The sequence below is a fragment of the Rhineura floridana genome, chromosome 19, assembly GCF_030035675.1.
Source record: "Rhineura floridana isolate rRhiFlo1 chromosome 19, rRhiFlo1.hap2, whole genome shotgun sequence".
Lineage (NCBI taxonomy): Eukaryota > Metazoa > Chordata > Lepidosauria > Squamata > Rhineuridae > Rhineura > Rhineura floridana.
Window position 1 is genome coordinate 6,171,790 of NC_084498.1, and position 20,047 is coordinate 6,191,836.

Here is a 20,047-nt window from a genome sequence, read left to right on the forward strand (position 1 = left end):
TCAATACTCATTTCACTCCTCTCTCTTCCCTTTCCTACCCTTGCTTCCTTTGCTATATCTGTGTGTCTTTAATGGTAAGACTAAAGAAAGTCTATCCACGTTACAATAAATAACTTTTTTTTTCTCTCCGATAAAAGTTGTTGTACATATTTTTGGCTGCCTTTTTGTTCCCTCACTGTCTTGCTTTTTTGTTTTGTTTTTTCTTTTGTAAAATACTCAGCAATATTAAATCTTTTTTTTTTTACAACAAGAACAGAATCCACTTCCGTGCAAATTTAGTTCTTCCTTTACTGTATTTCGCATTTCTCTTCCATGTTTCTAACATGTGGTTCTTGTTATCTTGCATTTTTAAAGCTTGCCCAGTATCACTTTAAGGTACTTGCTTCATTATTGGAATTTCTTGGTTTCTTTTGTGGCAAGGGAAGAATCTGGGTGGTGTTTACAGCAGGGGGTTATTGGGGGGGTCACCCGTGTGATCTATTGTATAACTGCCTCTGAGGTCAAACCACTAGGAATGTCTCCTGACTGTGCACAAGAGCACAAGTCTACTCAATTCAATAGAGCAAGTCCCATTCATTTCAGTGGTACTTGCTCAGGAGATATTTCTGGTGGATTGAGCCTCTTGCAGCCTTAAATGTCACTAGAAATTACTGTAAAAAAATTGGGAATTACTGTACAAAATGACACAAGCCCTGCCCCACCAAACCAATTGGAAACTGTTGTTAAATGTGTCTTTTCATCCATGAAATTACACTTCTCACATTGAGAATAACTGCGCTCCCATCCTGCAAGAAAGGTGATGAAGTTTGTCAGCATGATTGAGCTTTCAAATTGCTAGGAGATATATATATATATAATATATAGGCATACATATATATAGTATCTTCCAATTTAACCCAAGCAATGGCCACATTTTTTTAAAAAAAGGAAAAATATTGGCAGAGGTTATCCAAGCATTTTGGTGCTTGAGGCAGAATTTCCAAATAGCTATTTCTCCTTACTTTCGTAAAAATATAATAAATTGATGATTTGCTGTCCTTTATTCCACTGCCTCTTAATGCTAGGGCCAGTTCTGAGCCCTAGTGTATGTCTTACGGAGGTCCTGCGGTTCTCTGCTGGCGGATCCATTTGGAATGTTTGGAGATGTGTGCAGGAGGGACTGTGGAAGGGAACAAATGTGACAGGTCTCTGAGAACGAAGGGAATTTGAAATGAGCATCTACTAGGCCTGTCACCTGATTTAAAATAGCTTAGTTGATTAATCATGTGGGTTCTAGATCATTGATTATATTACAAAATTTCCGCTCTGATGCAGAAGGCATGCTTCCTGTCCTTTTTAGATGATGTGCTCACACATTGCAGGAGGCATCATCTTAGGAAAGGCGTTCCCATTTGTCTCTCACACCAAAAAGAGAGCCTCTGTTAGGATGGTGCTTGCCATCTGCAGTTCCCATAAGCATTTGTCTTATAAGTAATATTTTTTAAAATCTGCTTAGTTTTAACCAGGCACTTTTTTATTCTATCCAAAGTTTTAATTGATCAGGCATTGCGGCCCTAGTATTTACTGGTAATGCACTTTCCCATTTGCCGAAGGGCCATGAAGTGTGGAATGTCATTGGTCAGAGGAAAAGTTCCTATGATGAGCTGTGAACACCTTCAGAGTTATGTGTGTTCCACATGTTGCCACAGAAGCACAGTGCTTTCCACCCAGTGCAAAAGCACCCTAAGAATCCTTAATTTTTTCCCCTTTTTTAACCAAGTTTCTAGCCCTCAGGTTTGTCAGGAGAAGCTTATTCTCCATGTCTTTCTGCCATTTCCTTTCTCCTCAAATTGTGTAAACCATTGCAAAACTAACCACATATGTGTGAACACAGTTTGCTTGTTTGTGTGCACAGAGTTTACCTCCATGCTCACACAATACACGCATGCATGCACACACTGTGAGTTGCACATAGTTCAGTTCCAGCAAGCCTGTTAGGGTTGCGGTGGTTTTATACCCAGTAATGCACAAATATCCCTAGTAATTATGCGAGGCGCATTTCTGTTTGCTTTAGCAGTCCAGTGGTCAACACTTGATATGTAGGAGCTCTTCTCACTCGTGAGCTCAAGCATTCTGTAGAATCAGAGTCAGGCTTAAATGTCATTGAGCTTTTCTGGAACAAAGCACAGCATTTCTGATATTTAGAAGAGGAAATCTGGGCAGCTGTTCAGGGCTGTGGCTCAATTCTCTTCAATTCCTTCTCTGTCTTTTTAAAAAAACTGATCCAGCTGTGGTGTGTGCCTTCGTGTTATGCGCATCCCAGATTCTCCACTTGCTGCTTCCATTACTAAGACTAAACATCTGCATAACTTCAAAAATACTTCTGTGATGTATTACCACTGTTGTTTGTTTTTGCCATTTATCTTGGGCTACTACAAGGATTGTATAGTATTTCACCTGCTGGTTATCGTGGTTCTCACTAACTGTAGCTACTATGGACAATTAACAATCTTCAGTTTAGGCCTATTAATTATTCCTTTCTTAATTTTGCGTTTTGCTCTATCTGGATGTGCATGAACTACTCTCTTTCCCTCTATCTGGCTTCTGCTAGATTTTCATTTCCTCCAATAGCAACTGTTGACTTTTTAAAAAACAAAAACCAGAACCAGTTCCCCAGTAAAGGGCATGGACCAACCTAGAGGGTCTCCTTTGTGGGCCCTGCTTAAATAAAGAGGAATGGTACAGTAGCATCCTGTTCCTTTCAGTGATGATTTTAGAGAAGTTGTTCTCTGTGATTGTGTCCACAAAGGTAGCAGGGCTTGCACCAAGGGTTGGTGTGTCTGGGCATCTGCTGAGGGCCCACACCCCAATAAGGGGCCCATTGACAAGAGCCGCCTGGACTAGCTGCTGTTCCTCCTTCCCATTGCAACCTGCTGGCTTGTTCACCTGCCTCTCACGTTGTCCAGACAACGGTGATGGGGAGGAAGAGGAGCAGGAGATGCCATTGCCTGTTCACTTGTTGCCTCCCTGCAGGGCAAACAAGAGGTTGATGGGGCCCTGGAAGGTGTCTTATTCAAGGACCCTCCAAAACTTGGAATCAGCACTGGAAGCTGGTTTTCAGTGTGTAATGCTTGAATTGTTGGGAAAAGCTAGAAGGGGCCCTTAATGAACTCCACAAGTCCCACCCCTAACTTCCTCCCATTTTTGCCAAATCATGGTACCCTCATATAGCCTTCTAAACACAGTAGTTAGGGCGGCTGTCACAAGAGCAGGGCCCACTGGGAAGTGATGCAAAAATATCGGAAAGTCAAAGCCTTGAAATGCTTGCATTTAAAGTGACTTAAAGAAGCCTGAAGACAACTTTGTTTTAACTTGTTTCCTGTTTAGTGGCTGCTCCCTGACTTTAGAAAAGCTAGAATACTTCAAGTGCTTGCGCATGTGTTTTCAGACCTGACGTTTACAGGCATCCAGTTCTTGCAATCAGTGTCCAAAACTACTTCCTTCATCTCTTAAATGTTCTGTATAAAAATTAGTGGATGTGAAATGCTTAAGAAGAAAGTCTTAAAAGCCTCTGTTGTCCAGCCTTTCCTGGATGCTAAGTGAGGTGTACATTACATACTTCCCTACCTGCCTGGTGCACTGAAGCTCCACCAGCACACCCCTTGCCATTTTTCATCATAGCCACTTGTCTATCTTACTACTTTGCTAAGGAAGTCACTTTCTGAAGGGCGTGCAAGAAGTGAGAAGGTGATTAATACTAGTTTATAACCTGTTGAGCTCTACCTTTTTGTTTTAGTCTGTTACAAACCAAATAGACCTCAGTTAAAATGCTCCCAGTTGCTATGGCACAAAAATTGCCTTCTGTGGAAACCTTGATGTTAATAGAAATTAGTGAGGACCATCTGATAAGTCCAGCTTCATCCCTGGTTTGCATGACAACTTTGTAACTGAGCTTTGCATGTCCTTTTCGTTGCTTGTTAATAACTGTTCCAAGAAGTAACAACACTCTGAAGTTAGGGTTGCTCTATGCAAACTCCCCTCCTTTAAATTCTCTTGTCTCCCAATCCTATTAACATCTTTCTTTAAATTCAAATGGATACGATGATATGCAGATTCTGGCATGAATCTACGTAGGTAAAACTTTTCCATTTATTTCCACTGTTGTAAAATCCCAAATAATTTTGCCAAATATTAAGTCTCTGTCAATAAAATTAGAACTGAAACTTCTGATAAGAACCATTTCTACTAATATAATAATTTAAGAAATCAGTGTCTCCCCCACCACCACAGTTTTTAAGCAATGTTAATGGAATAAGTCTTCACTTAACTTCTGAAACTGTATGACTCTCTCTTTTAGAGAATCCAGCTTAAAAAAAGAAATTGATGAAGAGCGAACTTCCTTACAGAAATCCATCAGTGTTACTAGTGCCTTGATCACAGAGAAAGATGAAGAACTGGAAAAACTCAGAAACGAGGTATACATTTCAGAGGTGCTCTGCTAACTTCTAGCTGGTTCACAAAATACTCTTTCTCTGTCCTCCCCCTCCCCAATTTACACAACCAGTCCCATATAGAGGGCATGGCCACTAGCTTGAAAAGGAGATAAGTCCAACAATAACTATTTGTCATAATGACCAAAGCGACACCCTCCCTCCCCCCCAGGTTCAGAAGTAATGGCTCTGAATGCTAGATATTGCATGTGTTAAGTTCTGCAGAGGGGGCCCTCTTGATCATACTAGTGCCCTCAGTAGTTTGGGGCGGGGAGACAAAAGAGGGCATTCTTTGCGGCAGCTCCTAGGTTGAAGAATTCCCTCTTCACAGAGGTGTGTCTGGCACCAGGGCCACTGCCAGGCATGACCCAGGCCCGTGATGCCCACCCACATGCCCCACCAACCTCTTCCGTTGCTTCATGTGAATGCTGTGCATGCTGCGTGCACATGCCTGCCATCAACCAAGGTGGTGGGGGGGGCTTTTCTGAGGCCTCTGCCGCCATCTTGGTTGATGGCACACATGCGCGCTACACTATGCACGTGTACATACCTAGTCCCATGCTATGGTCTGAAGGCACATGAGGCCAGCGCCCTGCTGAAGCTAAGCAGGGTCAGGTGTGGTCAGTGCCTGGATGGGAGACTGCCTGGGAACCATATGTAAGCCGCCTTGGGTTTCAGTAATGAGAAGAAAGGTGGGGTATAAATGAAATAATAATAATAATACCTGCCATCAACCAAGATAGTGGCAGGGGCATCAGCCCCTTAGGGAAGCCTTGGCCGCCATCTTGATTGATGGCAGGTATGCGCGCAGAGTGCACACAGCAATCACCGCAACGGGAGAGGTACAGTAGGTGGGGGGGTGTGTGCAGGCATTGCAGGTCCATACGATCTGGGGGGGGTGTCTGGGAGCTCCCTGTCTGTGATCCATGGCAGGATCGGGAGCCAACGCTACTGCAGAACAGGAGCACTACTCTCCCATCCTAAGGAGGGGTCATTCAGGGCCTCAGGGGCCCTCAGCTTGGGCCCAGCCTGGCTACCCTCTGGCTCTGGCCCTGTCTGGCACCTTTGTTCTATAGCATACATTCTAAACTATAATGTATAGACACACCGCTTTACCCTGCCCTTTGGCACTTGAAATGTATGTTTTCAGGACCCACCCTATTTCTGTGACTAATTTGCTTTTTTAATACTGAATTTTAAATTGTTGTAACCAGCCCTGGAAGGGCAGCTAATAGTAATAATAATAATTGCAGCAGTAGTAATGGTGTGGGAGAGCTGTTGTCTTCATGCCGCTGCTTCTGAGCTTCCTGAGCCTTTTGTTTTGTTTTGTTTATTTACCGCACTCAAAGGTAAAATTTAATAAATAGCAAACAATACCAACAGCCCACCAATCAGTAAAACAGCTGAAAAAAACAACATATGGTGGCAATTATAACACAGTTGTTAAAAACATCCCTAGTAGTTTTAAAAGTTTTAAACCAAGGGCCGGGGGAACCTGGGGTCAACTTCAACTCCCATCTGCCCCAGCCAGCCTGGCCAGTGGTGAGGGATGATGGGAGTTGTAGTATGGAGGGGGTGCAACTTCTCTGTTCCTGGTTTACAAGATCCATGGAGCCTGGGAGAGTAGATTAAGTGTTTGCCTGGTAACAGAATGACATAAATATAGGCACCAGAAGATCCTCTCTGTGGAGAGCATTCCAAAGATGGTGCACTACCACTGAAACGGCTGTTCCTCCGGTTGCCACCTGCCTTACCTCAAATAGTGAGCACACCTGGAGGAGAGACTCAAACAATGATCAGGTGGGTTCGGGTGGGAGAAGACAGTATCTGGTTGGCCACTGTGGAAAACAGGATGCTGGACTTAGATGGACCTTAGTTGTGATCCATCAGATCTGCTTTTCTGTTCCAATGAAAAACTGTTTGGCCTTGATCCTGCCATATGAGGACAGCACATTCAAACGGAGAATTCACTATGTGAAAATGACAGACTAAAGCCACCTCATGGTATCTTTGCATCAAAAACATAGCCTAAAAAGTTGGCTTTGTACAGCGGTTAGTCACTTGTCTTCCCAAGAAGGGCATTACAATGGCATTTATCCTCTGTGGCTTGCCTCTGCATCACCTTGTTGTCAGAGTCAAACAGAGAATTTCGATTTAGTGGTTTTGATATATAATCTGCTTCTTGAGAACATGTTCCATAAAATGGCACACAAAATATAAACATCCAAATACAATATAAAAAAACTTAATATCCATTTCGTAATAACACTATGACCAGCACAGAGAGAAACAATAAAACTCAGCCAGACCTCAGCATAACAGCCCCAGTTGATTTATGTTGTGGTTTATGTGAGCCATTATAAGCCACAGAGGGAAAAAGGGTCTTCAAAGGCCACTTAAGGGACTTAAGGATTGTAGCCTACCAAATCTCAGAATGAGCTGAATTCCATCATTTTGGGGCCACCATCAAGAAGGCCCTGTTATTAATGCTCACCCGCCAGATTGTCTTCACCAGCAACACCTAAGCAAACTCTCCAACACAGTACATGAAAGGTTGTCACACAGAGGAGCGCTGGGATCTCTTCTCAATTGTCCCAGAGTGCAGGACATGGAATAATGGGCTCAAGTTGCAGGAAGCCAGATTTCGACTGAACATCAAGAACAACCTCCTAACTGTTAAAGCCATACGACAATGGAACCAATTACCTAGAGAGGTAGTGGGCTGTCTGACACTGGAGGCATTCAAGGGGCAGCTGGACAGCCATCTGTCAGGAATGCTTTGATTTGGATTCCTGCATTGAGCAAGGGGGTTGGACCTGATGGCCTTATAGGTCCCTTCCAACTCTACTATTCTATGATTGTATGGATGCAGATCTCAAGGTGCAGCCAGGCTGGTCGTTCAAGTAACCCAGACCCATACCATTTAAAGGTCATAAGTTGCCCTTTGACCCTTCATTTATTTATCCCAGTGTTCATTTCCTAGATCTATTTTTCCAGACTAAACAGCTCTGGAAGCAAAATTCTTTATTGCATCTGTAAGCCTTTTTCAGCTGAGAACACCTTCGGGAGCTTGAAAGACTTAAGAATAAAAATTCTGAAAATGTTTTAAAATATATCCAACTATAGCAATACATTTAACTAGTAGAGATATAAAAGAATTCTTTGTTCTCTCAACATATTGAGCCTCTAAAGTCCTTTAAGCCTGCTCCCTTTTTTTTGTCCTGTCTTTTTGAGGTACTCCTTCTCCCCATTCTCCTAGATCTATTTTCCTCCAGCCTGCCTACATCAGGGATGGAGATCCTAAGCCCCAGGAGCCATATATGGCCCTCCAGCCATTTGTCCCTGGCTCTCAGGACTGCCCACAGGGCATTCCTCCTCCCCAGGCCATTCCTGCCCCTGTCCCTGCTCTGCACCCTCCTTGAACGTGTCCTTGAACTCTGATAATGCCTCTTGATTGCCCAGATGGGGAGTAGGTGATGTGTATGTGTATAAAAAAAAGAAAACGAAAACTCTGTTTTTTGTTTTTGCATGGCTGAAATTCAGCCTAGTGTACAAAGGTAAGGGTTACATCCATTGCTCCGCCCACTTCTGTCTCTGGACCCGCACATCATTGGCATGTGGCCACTGTGAGGTTCCCCACAATGTAGCCCTCTGGCTGAAAAAGGTCACCTCCAACCTCTCTGTTTTTGTTAACTTTTACAGGTCACAGTGCTCCGTGGAGAGAATGCTACTGCAAGGAATTTGCATTCAGTAGTTCAGTCACTGGAGTCTGATAAGTTGAAACTTGAGCTCAAAGTAAAGAATCTGGAGCAGAAGCTCAGAGAGAGCCAAAAACACCCACCTAGCTCCTCAGGTAAAACCAGCTCTGGTCTGTTTGCTGCATCTTCGCTGTGCGGCTTGCTGGACACGGGTTGGATACAGAGTGTATCTGTCGCACAATGGATCCCTTCAGATGGCACAGTTAAGTAGGGATCCCTCCAAGCCGTGACGGCAGAAGTCTTCATGCAGCGGTGAAAACCTGCATCACCTAAATCCTTTCTCAAAGAAGGAAATGACTTGCTGTTAGTAGTACAATTAGGGTGAGATCTTTCATTATGTTACGTTGTTGACATTATTGCTTAATAACCGTGGGTGTGTGAAAGTTGCCATCCTCGGATTTAGCCAGCAACAGAATCCTAACTAAGAGGAGATATAACTGTTACGTGTTCTAGAGTGCCTGTACTCAAATATCTATATTATTTATTAGCAACAAATAGCAAAAACAGTTTTTCACTAATCGTGAGAAACACTTTGGGGATGTAGCCCTTCAGCAGCCAGCCTTTTGAACCTAATATTGAACCCAGTGATGCGCACAGGTAATTTATGGACAAGAATTCCCTGTCCTTCTAGGTGTCCATTCCACAAGCATGATCTTCTCCTGTTCTAATCAGAGTGTGAATGCAGACAGTTATTCTCCAGGTGTTGCCACAGTGATCATGTAACCATGGAATAATCTGGTTATATAGTGACAATAATCCTATTATACATCTGCACCTATTCAGAAATGTTAGGAACTTTTGTACAGTGGTAGAATTCTGGTTTCCACTTGGCACAACGATACAGCTGGCTGGTTCCCTGCCATAGAAAAGTTGGTCTACTTTAGTTGTTTATGCATGGATTTTCAGACCTATTGTTTGCAGGCATCTTGTCATCAGCCTCTAAAACCTGAAATAATGTCCCCCATATTAATTGATCAAAGTGCCCTGAGAATACACTTCAATAATCAGAGGCTTAGATTATCAGTTTAATGCTGATATTGAAAAGTTTTAAATTGCACGAGACTGCATGACACATGCACATAAATTCAATAAATGCAGAAATGGAATAATACGGTTCTCTTTCTCACTTTGCTGCCATCCAGTGCCATCACTCCTTTTGCGTGTGAGTGATTGTGAAGTTGTACTGCTGAACTTACTTTTAGACAAAATTGGGGTTGCATCGCGAGTAGCTGCAGCTGCTCTCAGATTCAAGTCCATGTTCCTTCAGCAAAATCACTCCAACTCTGCTGCATCAGCTCCTCTGTTAAAAGGGGAAAGGGATTTGCATGTGGTTTAAATGTGTGATTTTATTTTTCCTTGAACAAAAATCTTATTTTTTATAAAGTATTTATTGTATTCATTACTATGATTCATAACCCAATATGTTCGTGTAAAGCAGGGGAGGCAAACTTCTGGCCCATGGGCCAAACTTGGCCTGCAAGGCCATTTTGGGGAAGCCACATCATACCTGACATCAGGTGTGGGGTGGGTAAGAGCAATGCTTCAAAGGAACAATTGGGAGTTTAAAGCGGGTTCCCAGTTGTGCCTTTGCTGGAACAAGGCATCCTCCCAACCACCCATTAGCTGAATGGGTGGTAGGAGTGCTCCTTGCTCAAGAAGGGGGAAGCATTTCCATTCAATGGAAACTACTTCTCCCTTCCCTCACTGTTTGCAAAAGGCTTTGCAGGCCTCTTTGCGTGGCATCTTTAAACCTCCGAAATCTGAAGTTTGAAGGAGCCACGTGGGGCAGCTTGCAAAGCCCTTTGGAAGCCACTTTGTGCTGCTCCTTCAACCTCTGAAATCAAGGAACATCATGAACTGCTTCCCCCTCCTTGAGCTAGGTATGAAGATTCCTCCAAAGGGCTTTCAAACAGGCCAGTGCTGCACTTTGAAGTCCCAACAATTGGAGCTTCAAAGCACAGCATCACCTGATGTCACTAAGATGTCAGGTGATTGACAGGTGACCGGCCCCACCCACCTGTCACATTTGGCCTGCCAAGAAGTAGAGAGAGAATAGTCTGGCCCGCTGGTTACAATTTAAAAATTCTGATAAAAATAAGACAAAAAAAACAGCATTTGATAGCAGCAGCCAGGGAATCAATAAAAACACATGCAGCTCCAGGACTAAAAAGATCTAAAGTATAACATTAAAAGGCCTGGGCAAATAAAAAGATCTTTACATGGTGTCAAAAAGACAGCAGGGTCAGTGTCTGGCAAGCCTCCATGACGGGAGCATTCTGTAATCTGAGCATTACAACAGGAAAAAAACACCCTTTCCCAGGTCACCCCAAACATTGCTTCAGAAGGCCGGGGGATTTAGAGCAGGGTCTCCAAAGATGATCCTAATATCTGGACAGGCTCTTTCAGGATAACATACACGAGTCCCAAGCCATCAGAGGCTTTAATAAGCACCTTGAATTGTGCTCAAAAACATACCAGTAATCAGTGCTGCTGTTACAAGGCTAGTTTGATTCAGCAGATCCCAGTTGGCAGTCTTGTCTGTTGTGCACCAACTGAAGATTCTGAGTCACCTTCAAGGGCAATCCTGTATACAGCTCATTACTTTACTCCAACTTGGAGGTTTTACCAGAGTATAGATGTGTGGCTAGATTCTCTTTCTCTCTCACAAAGGGCCACCAGAGCTAAATGCCAGTTGTATAAGCACATGTTCTTTTCTTAACATAATGATTATTGGTTGCAATTGTATGTTTTTGCTGGAAGTAAAACAAAGTTTGGAAGTATTTTCACATCTTCTAATTTTTTTTCTTCTTTTTAAAGATGGCACAGCCAGTGACACCCTACAGGATGAAAATGCTCAACAAAGCCAGGTATTTATTCTGCCCTCTTGGCTCCATGCAGCAATAGTGCAAAGTAGCATTTCACAGGCTGGCTCCGCTTACAGTTAACATGGGATGACTCCTGTCCCATTTATTACTGGTGGGGAGGAAGAAAATGGATTTGTTCATTTATAAAAAATACTTACTGCAATTTCATAAAAAATATCAAAACCGTTTACAACAATTACATCTATACATGTAAAATTTAAAATCACAGATTATCAGCTGACTATTACAGAAGATGTTTTCTTAATTGTCTGCATAAGCCTGGTGGCATAGAAAAGTTTTCAGCAAACATTTAAATAGAAGGCTCCTGCTGAATCCCTATTGGAAGATAGTGTCTGCTCACGGCCGGAGTTCGATTCCAACAGAAGGAGGAAGTTGAATCTCCGGTAAAAGGGGTCGAGGTCCACTCAGCCTTCCATCCATCCATGGTCGGTAAAATGAGTACCTGGCATATGCTGGGGGGTAAAGAAAGGCTGGGGAAGGAACTGGCAATCCCACCCCATATATACGGTCTGCCTAGTAAACGTCGCAAGACGTACCTTAAGAGTTGGTGCAGAGTAGCATCCAGAGATGGTAGTGCACATCTGACTGAGTGAAAGATGAGCCACTAACGGGTGTGAAAAAGGTGTGACTGGATGTAGGTGCTGAGTTCTACTTGGTTTCAGGTAACAGAACCACGTCTATTGCCTTCAGACCGTTCTCTGGGCCTGACCCATGTCTTGGGAGCGAGAGCTGCGCCTATCATCAGCAGTAACACTTGTAGATTCTTATATTGGAAGGCCTTAAGAGTAGAATCAACACTTTACAGACATGTGAGGCTGCCCCTGTGAGGCGCTTTCCCTGTCCCTTAACATCCAAAATCATGACCGCTTTGTCCTTTGCAACTTATAAATGCTTTCAAGATGGATCCATTCCACCCATTTTGGAACAGGGAGGGGCTGTAGCTCAACAACCGTGAACAGCCCTGGGTTCAGTCCCCTACACCTCCGGTCTAAAGGATCTTGAGCAACAGGATTGAGAAAAGGCCTGTCTTTGCCTGAGGCTCTGGAGAGCTCCTACAAATCTGAGTAGACAAGAGTACTGAGCATCTGGCTTAGGTACCAGGCAGCTTCACCGGTGTTCCTATGTTATCACACATATCACCACCAGTACATCAGATTTTACAAAACTGAGGACTACTTAAAAATATAGGTTTTATTTTATTGGTGACTAACATTTTCTGACCCAAGAGTTGGCTGTTGGCCAATCCTCCGAGAACCACTTGCCAGCAAAGCAAAAGAAGGCATGGCCACCCCACACCCACTCTCTCTCACACACACATGCACACCACACTTCACACATGCACACCACACTTCACACATGCACACTACGCACACGTATATGTAGATACACAACCCTCACATACACACCACACACTCAATCCCCATCATGCTGGAGAAGTTTGAACCTCTCCAGAAAGCCCAGTAACTGCAACAGGGAGGACAGTCACTGTCTCTTGAAAACAGGCAGCCATTTCCTCCCCACGGTGTCACTGCAGTGGGAGGAGAGAAGCCTTTCCCCCAAGCCAAGCACTGCGACAGGGAGGAGGATGGGGGCCTCCAGGCCACTTGAAATTGCTTGGCAGGCCTGATCTGGCCCATGGCTGCGAGTTCACCTCTACTAAGGTAAAGTATTATAAGGGGAAACCCAGAGATACCTTGAAGCATTGTACATAGGCTTAATAGGAAGTAGCATAAATAACATACTAATACTTGGTTTCTTTCTTTTTCCTCCCTTTTTGCCCCTTGCTTTCATCTGCTGCTGGGAACATTTTCCTCTAATCAGCATATGGTTTGTTTCAGCTTTCTCTCCTTTCTTAAAATTATGTTTGTCTGTTTCAGTCACCTTGTGGTGGCTGTGCGAGGCGGTTCTTGATTGCCTTCTGTCCTGCGAGGCTGCCCCCGAGTTCTCCTCTGCTCTGCCATCTAGAGAGGGAGTAGACCCCTCTCTAGTGCACAGAGGCACATGGGCAGGCATATGCTAGGTACTTAAACCCTGGGGCACAGCCCCATGGTGCAAATTTGCATAACATTTGCACCTGCTAATTTATATGTATAGATACAAATTTAGGACAACCTTGAAGAGGTGGAGGGGAGAAACAGACTCCAGCCCTTGCTGTTCAAGCTTCCTCTGAGCTACATGGTGCCAACAGGATTTTCTGAGCCCAGTACAGTGTGTGGATTGGGCCCTCCACAAATTTAGGTGGCAGGCAGCTTGCATCTCACTGGTACCGCACTTTGCAGTGTCTGCAGTGGTCCCGTTAGCAGAGTAAAGGAGCAAGAGAGAGAGGGCTCAGTGCAGAAGATGCAGGCTTTGGGTCTCCTGGGCCAGCCCCTAAGAACTCCCCTGCACCCAAGCAAGGGAGGAAACTAGCCCTACTCTGGTAGCCTTTACATGAATAAACTTAAAAGGCTCCCAGAATGGGTGTTGAGGCCCAACAGCCTTTTGGATACTGAACTACCAGAACAGGTGTTTTGGAAATCTACCAGGACTACATTAGAGTTGTCTCCACTTTGCCATCCTTGAGGGTAGGACCCAGGTGGGTATCATATATTCAAATAAAGATCATAGAGTTGGAAAGGGGAGGGGGGGGAAAGGGCAACCAGAATGACTTTCGAGCAGCTCCTCTGCAGGAGAAGGCGAAAGCATTTTGGAGCTTTTTACTTTAGAACAGGAGTGGCTAAACGCAGCTCACATGTGGCCATCCAAGAGGTGCTTTGTGTCCCCCAACAAAAATGTGTCATTTAAATAATCATTTTTTTAAAAAAAGGTTTTGAGTATTTCTATGACTCCCCTGCTGTCATGATGCCAAAAGGTTTTTGTACTCCCCCCCATTTTTCTAAAATTAAGCTAATTTTTAATTTTACTATTTTTTTTTTACTGAGTACTCCCATAAGTACTCTGCTGTGATACTGATGGCAAAATGTTTTATGTGGCCCTCCAAGCCAAGTCCACTCTTCCACTTAACCACCACTCCCCCAAGGATTGACCATTGGTCAAGGTAACCCACAACCCAGAAAAAGTTAGCTACACCTGGTTTAAAGATAAGGTGACTAACAGAGGACGTGACAAAGGCTTATCAAATTATGTATGCTGTGGGGAAAGTGAATAAAGAGGGGGGGGTTCCCCTCCCTGGTCCATAACATTAGAATGTTCAGTCAGCAAATTAATTGGCAGTAGATTCAGGACAAACTATTTCACACAATACAGAATTAATTTCTGGGATTCCCTGCCGCAAGATGTGGTGATGGCCAGTGGTTTGGGTGGCTTTAAATGGGGACTAGATAATCTCACGGAGGGCAGGAGGAGCAACCTCTCAGTGGCTAGTAGTCATGGTGGCTATATGGAACTTCTCTGTCCAGGGTCAGTATGCCACTAAATACAGTTGCATTTCGTGTGAAGGGCTTCTGCCTCATGCTCTGCTAGTGTGCTTCTCAGAGGCATCTGGTCCCGTAAGCATATGACACTTAGCCTTTCAAAAACCTTTCAGTAAAGTCTGTGTCACCAAAGACAGAGCATTCCAACTCAGGGGTAGCTGGTGGGTGGTGTTGGTGGAGGAGCTGGCAGGAAGCTCTGCGGTATCATCTTGCCGTTCTGGCTGAGTGCGGGCACCATTGGGAGCTGCGCACAGGAGCCAGAAAGGAAGAGCCGGCTCCCACGAACAGGCCTACCGGGGGGTCAGCGTTCTCCATAGACCACCATAGGAGTAATTTTACTGCGTCGGCCCTTTTGCCAGTGGAACTTCAGGCCCATGGGAGCACTTCAAGGGTGACTTGGATGCTGTGTAAGTCCTCTCCCATGGCTCCTCCCCTAAAATGCCGTTTTCGGGATTACTGCTGGCTCTCTGCCAGTCTGGCCATCCCCAGTGGACTCCCAACAGCGCCGGCAGGCTCCCGGCACTGTTGCTGCTCAGTTGGGACAGGGAGCTTCTGCTGGCGGAGCCTGGTGGTGCTGGGAGCTTGCCAGCTCAGCCAGGGTCTGCCACATCCAAGTCCTCCCAGCCTGGCTTAAAGCTCAAGTTGGATTGCTGCCTAAGTAAGTTTAGGAGTCCTAGATTAAAAGGGCAGGTCCCTTCAGAAAAGGTTCAGAAAAGGGCAACCCAAATATTCAAGGGGCAGAAGCAATTCCCATATGAGGAAAGTTCCAATGTTTTGGACATTTTTATTTAGAAAAAAAGGAGATGGGGGGGACACGATAGAGATTCACTGGGTTTAGACTCACTGGGACTCAAAACCTCTGCAGGGGTGGGGGCCGATTAGGATGGTCTGCCCCAGGAGGCTGATGGATCTGGTTTCCTGAGAGCTCTTGGGGTTTTTCCTGTCACCTCAGCGGGCGATGCTGTTGAAGCTCTGGCTGACCTCTGGAATGGGGAAATGGCCTGGGCGGTGGACATGATCGCTCCTGAGCGTCCCCTCTCACGGAATGGAGCCAAACAAGCCCCCTGGTTTACCAGGGAGCTGATGGTGATGAAACAAATGAGACGGAGACTAGAGCGTTGTTGGCGGAAGACTTGGAGCGAGTCTGACGGAAAACGGGCTAGAGCCTATCTGAAGGCCTACTCCGTGGCAGTGTGGGCAGCAAAGAAATTATTCTTTTCAGCCACCATTGTGTCTGCGGGGAGCCGACCAGCAGAGCTGTTTCAAGTGGTTAGGGGTCTCCTACATTCTGGCCCCCGAGAGGGTAATATAGACCACTCATCAGCCCGCTGTCAAGAATTTGCACGGCACTTCGCAGACAAAATCGTTCAGATTCGTTCCGACTTGGATGCTATAGTTGATACAGGCTCAGTGGATGTAACTTTGGCTCTTGCTTGTCCAATAATAATGGATTCTTTTCAACTTGTACAACCCGAGGATGTGGACAGGATCCTTGGAGAGGTGAGGCCCACCACATGTCTGTTAGACCCTTGCCCTTCCTGGCTTATTAAAAGTGCCAGAGGGGGCCTGGTCGAGTGGGTGAAGGAAGTGGTCAGTGCCTCCCTACAACAAGGCAGAGTTCCAATGTGCCTAAAGGAGGCAGTTGTAAGGCCTTTGCTGAAAAAGCCCTCCCTGGACCCCTCTATTATGGATAATTATCAGCCAGTGTCTAATATCCCATTTCTGGGCAAGGTAATAGAGCATGTGGTGGCCTCCCAACTACAGGGATTCCTGGATGAAACGGATTATCTAGATCCATTTCAGTCTGGTTTCAGACCTGGTTATGGGACGGAGACTGCTTTGGTCACCTTGGTAGATGACCTATGCAGAGAACTGGACAGGGGGAGTGTGTCCTTGTTGGTTATGTTGGACCTCTCAGCGGCTTTCGATACCATCGACCATGGTATCCTTCTGGGTCGCCTTACCGGGATGGGACTTGGGGGCACCATTTTACGATGGCTCCATTCCTTCCTGGAGGGGTGAACCCAGAAGGTGGTGCTGGGGGATTCCTGTTCGACTCCTTGGCCGTTGGCCTGTGGGGCCCCTCAGGGTTCAGTATTGTCCCCCATGCTATTTAATATCTACATGAAACCGCTGGGAGAGGTTGTCCGGATGTTTGGGGTTTGGTGCCATCAGTATGCAGATGACACCCAACTCTACTTCTCCTTTCCACCTAATTCCAAGGAAACTGCCTCGGTTCTAAACCAGTATCTGATAGCAGTGGTAGACTGGATGAGGGTGAACAAGCTGAAGCTTAATCCAGACAAGACAGAGGTGCTCCTAGTCAGTCGAAAGGCGGATCAGGGAATAGGGGTTCAGCCTGTGCTGGATGGGGTTACACTCCCCCTGAACGCAGGTTCGCAGTTTGGGTGTGCTCCTGGACTCAGCCTTGACCCTGGAAGCCCAGGTTTCTGCTGTGGCCAGGAATGCTTTTGCACAGTTAAGACTAGTGCGCCAACTGCGCCCATTCCTGGAGTCGTCTGATGTGGCTATGGTGACACATGCCTTAGTTACATCCCGCTTAGAATACTGTAATGTGCTCTACGTGGGGTTGCCTTTGAAGACTGTTCGGAAACTTCAGTTGGTGCAATGAGCTGCAGCCAGAATGTTAACTGGGGCTGGTTACAGGGACCATACAACTCCCCTGCTGCAACAGCTCCACTGGCTGCCAGTCTGTTTCCGGACACAATTCAAAGTGCTGGTTATGACCTATAAAGCCCTATACGGCTTAGGTCCAGGCTGTCAGACCGTATCTCCTTATTGAACCTGCCCGGGCCCTGAGATCTTCAGGAGAGACCCTTCTCACGATCCCAACACCTTCACAAGTGCGACTGGTGGGGGCACAAAACAGGGCCTTTTCAGTAGCTGCCCCTAGGCTCTGGAACTCCCTCCTCTGTGCAGTCCTTCTGCCGACAGCTAAAGACTTTTTTCTTCCGGCAGGCCTTTGAAACTGAAGGCTTTAAGGGTAATGACTGAAGAGGATGCTGTATGTTATTGTTTTACTTGCAGGCTCCTAAACTGGGTTGCAGTATTTTAAGCGTATATCTAATTGGTTTTAACATCTTAATAGTTTAATCCTGTTTTAATGCTGATTTTATATGTTTTATATTTTATGGGTTCTTAATGATATGTACCTATTTTTATCTGGAAGCTGCCTTGAGTTCCAGTTTGGAAAAAGGCAGGGTATAAATAAAGATAATCATCATCATCATAATAGAGATGTATAAAAGTATGCATGGTGTGGAGAAAGAAGAAAGGAAAGGAAGTTTTTCTTCCTCTCTCATAATACTAGAAAACCGGTGAATCTGAATGTTGGAAGAATCAGGACAGACAAAAGGAAGGACTTCTTCACACAGTTAAACTGTGGAATTCAGTACCATAAGATGTAGTGATTGCCACCAATTTAGACAGCTTTAAAAGGGCGTTAGACAAATGCACAGAGGATAAGCCTGTCAGTGGTTGCTAGCCATGAACTACCTCCAGCTGCAGAGATGGTAGGCCTCTGAATACCAGTTGCCGGGGAGCATAAGTGGGGAGTGTCCTATTGCGCTTATGCGCTGCTTTTGTGGTCTTCTCACAGTGGCCAAACACGTGCCTATGGGAACAGGATATTGGACTTGATGGGTCTTTGGTATGATCCAGCAAGGCAATTCTGTGTTCAGACATTATCTGAAGTTCCTCCTCAAATTTGCCACCCAAGTTGAGGCCATCTACCTACCTTCATGACCAAGCCAGCCTTGGGTGCTACTCTAGACAACTTAAGAATAGCAACATTCTTGGTCTCAGATAAAAAAATGCTTATCTTAAAGAATTGTTCCCCTGTAAGATACTTTTTCCTGCCATGATAGTTCACACCACATATTCTTTAATGAGATTGATACTGAAAGGTATTCTACATTTAAAAATAAAATTTACAGGCATCTTATCTATAAAGTCAGCACAATGTGTTCTTCTGTGCCCGGTTTCCTCCCTACATATTACTTATGGAACATGCTGTATTTTTTAGTTAACCTTTTCTGGAAAAGCTTCACCTTACACGTTCTGAGGTTTTAATCCTGTCTCCTCTGTCTTCCACCACCACATACCCTTCAGATCGACTTCCTAAATTCTGTAATTGTGGATCTTCAAAGGAAAAATGAAGAACTGAAATTGAAAGTGGAAATGATGTCTGAGGCAGCACTCAATGGCAATGAGGAAGAAGTTATTAATTATGACAGGTTGGTCACTTACGGTATCAGGTGGGAATTTGGGCCGCATTTTAGAATTCAGGCTGTTGAGTTGGCCTTACGAAATGCCAGCCAGAAAGCCTTGGAGAAATATTAATGCATGAATGCAATGCACTATGGTTTGCTCTCCTATTACAGTAGTTTTCAAACTTGTGTAAAAAGGACTTCCTGAATATCTGTTGCAGAACCCTGGCATTGCAGAGGATCCTGGGCCATTTGTTAGGGTGCACATTCCGTTCATTAGGCTCAGCAAGGTGAGCCTTTTAGGCTTCACTGTGGCCCCCAAGTGGACTGAGTGTGCAACCAAGGACACACTTGGTGTTCCCCTGCAGCTGTGCATCACAGGGAAAGATAGCTAATGGGAGGAGGCTCTCTTTGGGGGATGTTTTTCACCAGTACTGACATTCTCACTGACGATCCCCTGGTAAGCTTGAGGAACCTCTGGGTGCCCAGAACTTTTTAGAAAAACCATTTCACACCATACTTTTTCATTACTCATAATATTGACTAGTCTGAGTGTCATATGTTAAGACACGTCCGTTTTCGTGATGTCAATGTGGATAGAGCTCTGACTTTCCCGAGACCAGTGAATTGTATACCCACTTACAGATTAGAGGATGTGAGATTGCTGCCTGGTCTGCGACATGCTTGAGTCTTTTAGCTACAATTTTCATGGATATAGTCGAGTGTCCTTATGACGTGAACCCTGTATTTCTCTTTGGTTCACGACTATCAGACTAGTTAAGGACGTGTGACAGTGCTCTTTGAAATCAATCTAAAGCAGCCTTTCCCAACCAGTGTGCCTCCAGATGTTGTTGGACCACAATTCCCATCTTTCCTGACCATTGGCAATGCTGGCTGAGGCTGATGGGGGTTGTGGTCCAACAACATCTGGAGGCACACTGGTTGGGAAAGGCTGATCTAAAGCCTTAGTTGAACTCCAGGCTCCTTGTGTCTCTATTAAAAACAAAGGTGAACCTTCAAATTGGCAGAGATGCTATAGATCTTCTCAGTCCACAATAAGTGGTAATTCATTTCTTTGTGGCCAATTACAATGTGAGGCAGGCTTCCAAGGGGAAGTGTGGAAAGTTTCTGCAGAAGGCACAAGATCCTCCCTAATGTTCCATTCATCTCAACATTTCTGCCTCCTGGACCAATTTAATATTCCCTTCCCAATTTGTGTAATGCTGGGAAGCATTTTGATTTCCTGTATTCCTTCCCTGCCTGTCACTGTTTTCAGTAAAAACACAATACAAC

At 44.9% G+C, this 20,047-nt stretch overlaps 1 protein-coding gene across 18 annotated transcripts in view; it reads left to right on the top strand.

The window, feature by feature from the left end:
• CLIP1 (CAP-Gly domain containing linker protein 1) overlaps positions 1 to 20,047 on the top strand; it is a 161,671-nt gene that overhangs the window by 139,796 nt on the left and 1,828 nt on the right. For all 18 annotated transcript variants that reach the window (XM_061603015.1, XM_061603012.1, XM_061603008.1 and 15 more), the window contains 4 exons: positions 4,337 to 4,454; positions 8,172 to 8,322; positions 11,045 to 11,094; positions 18,657 to 18,781. In XM_061603015.1, the coding sequence (XP_061458999.1) occupies positions 4,337 to 4,454; positions 8,172 to 8,322; positions 11,045 to 11,094; positions 18,657 to 18,781 (444 nt within the window). The remainder of the gene's footprint in view (positions 1 to 4,336; positions 4,455 to 8,171; positions 8,323 to 11,044; positions 11,095 to 18,656; positions 18,782 to 20,047) is intronic.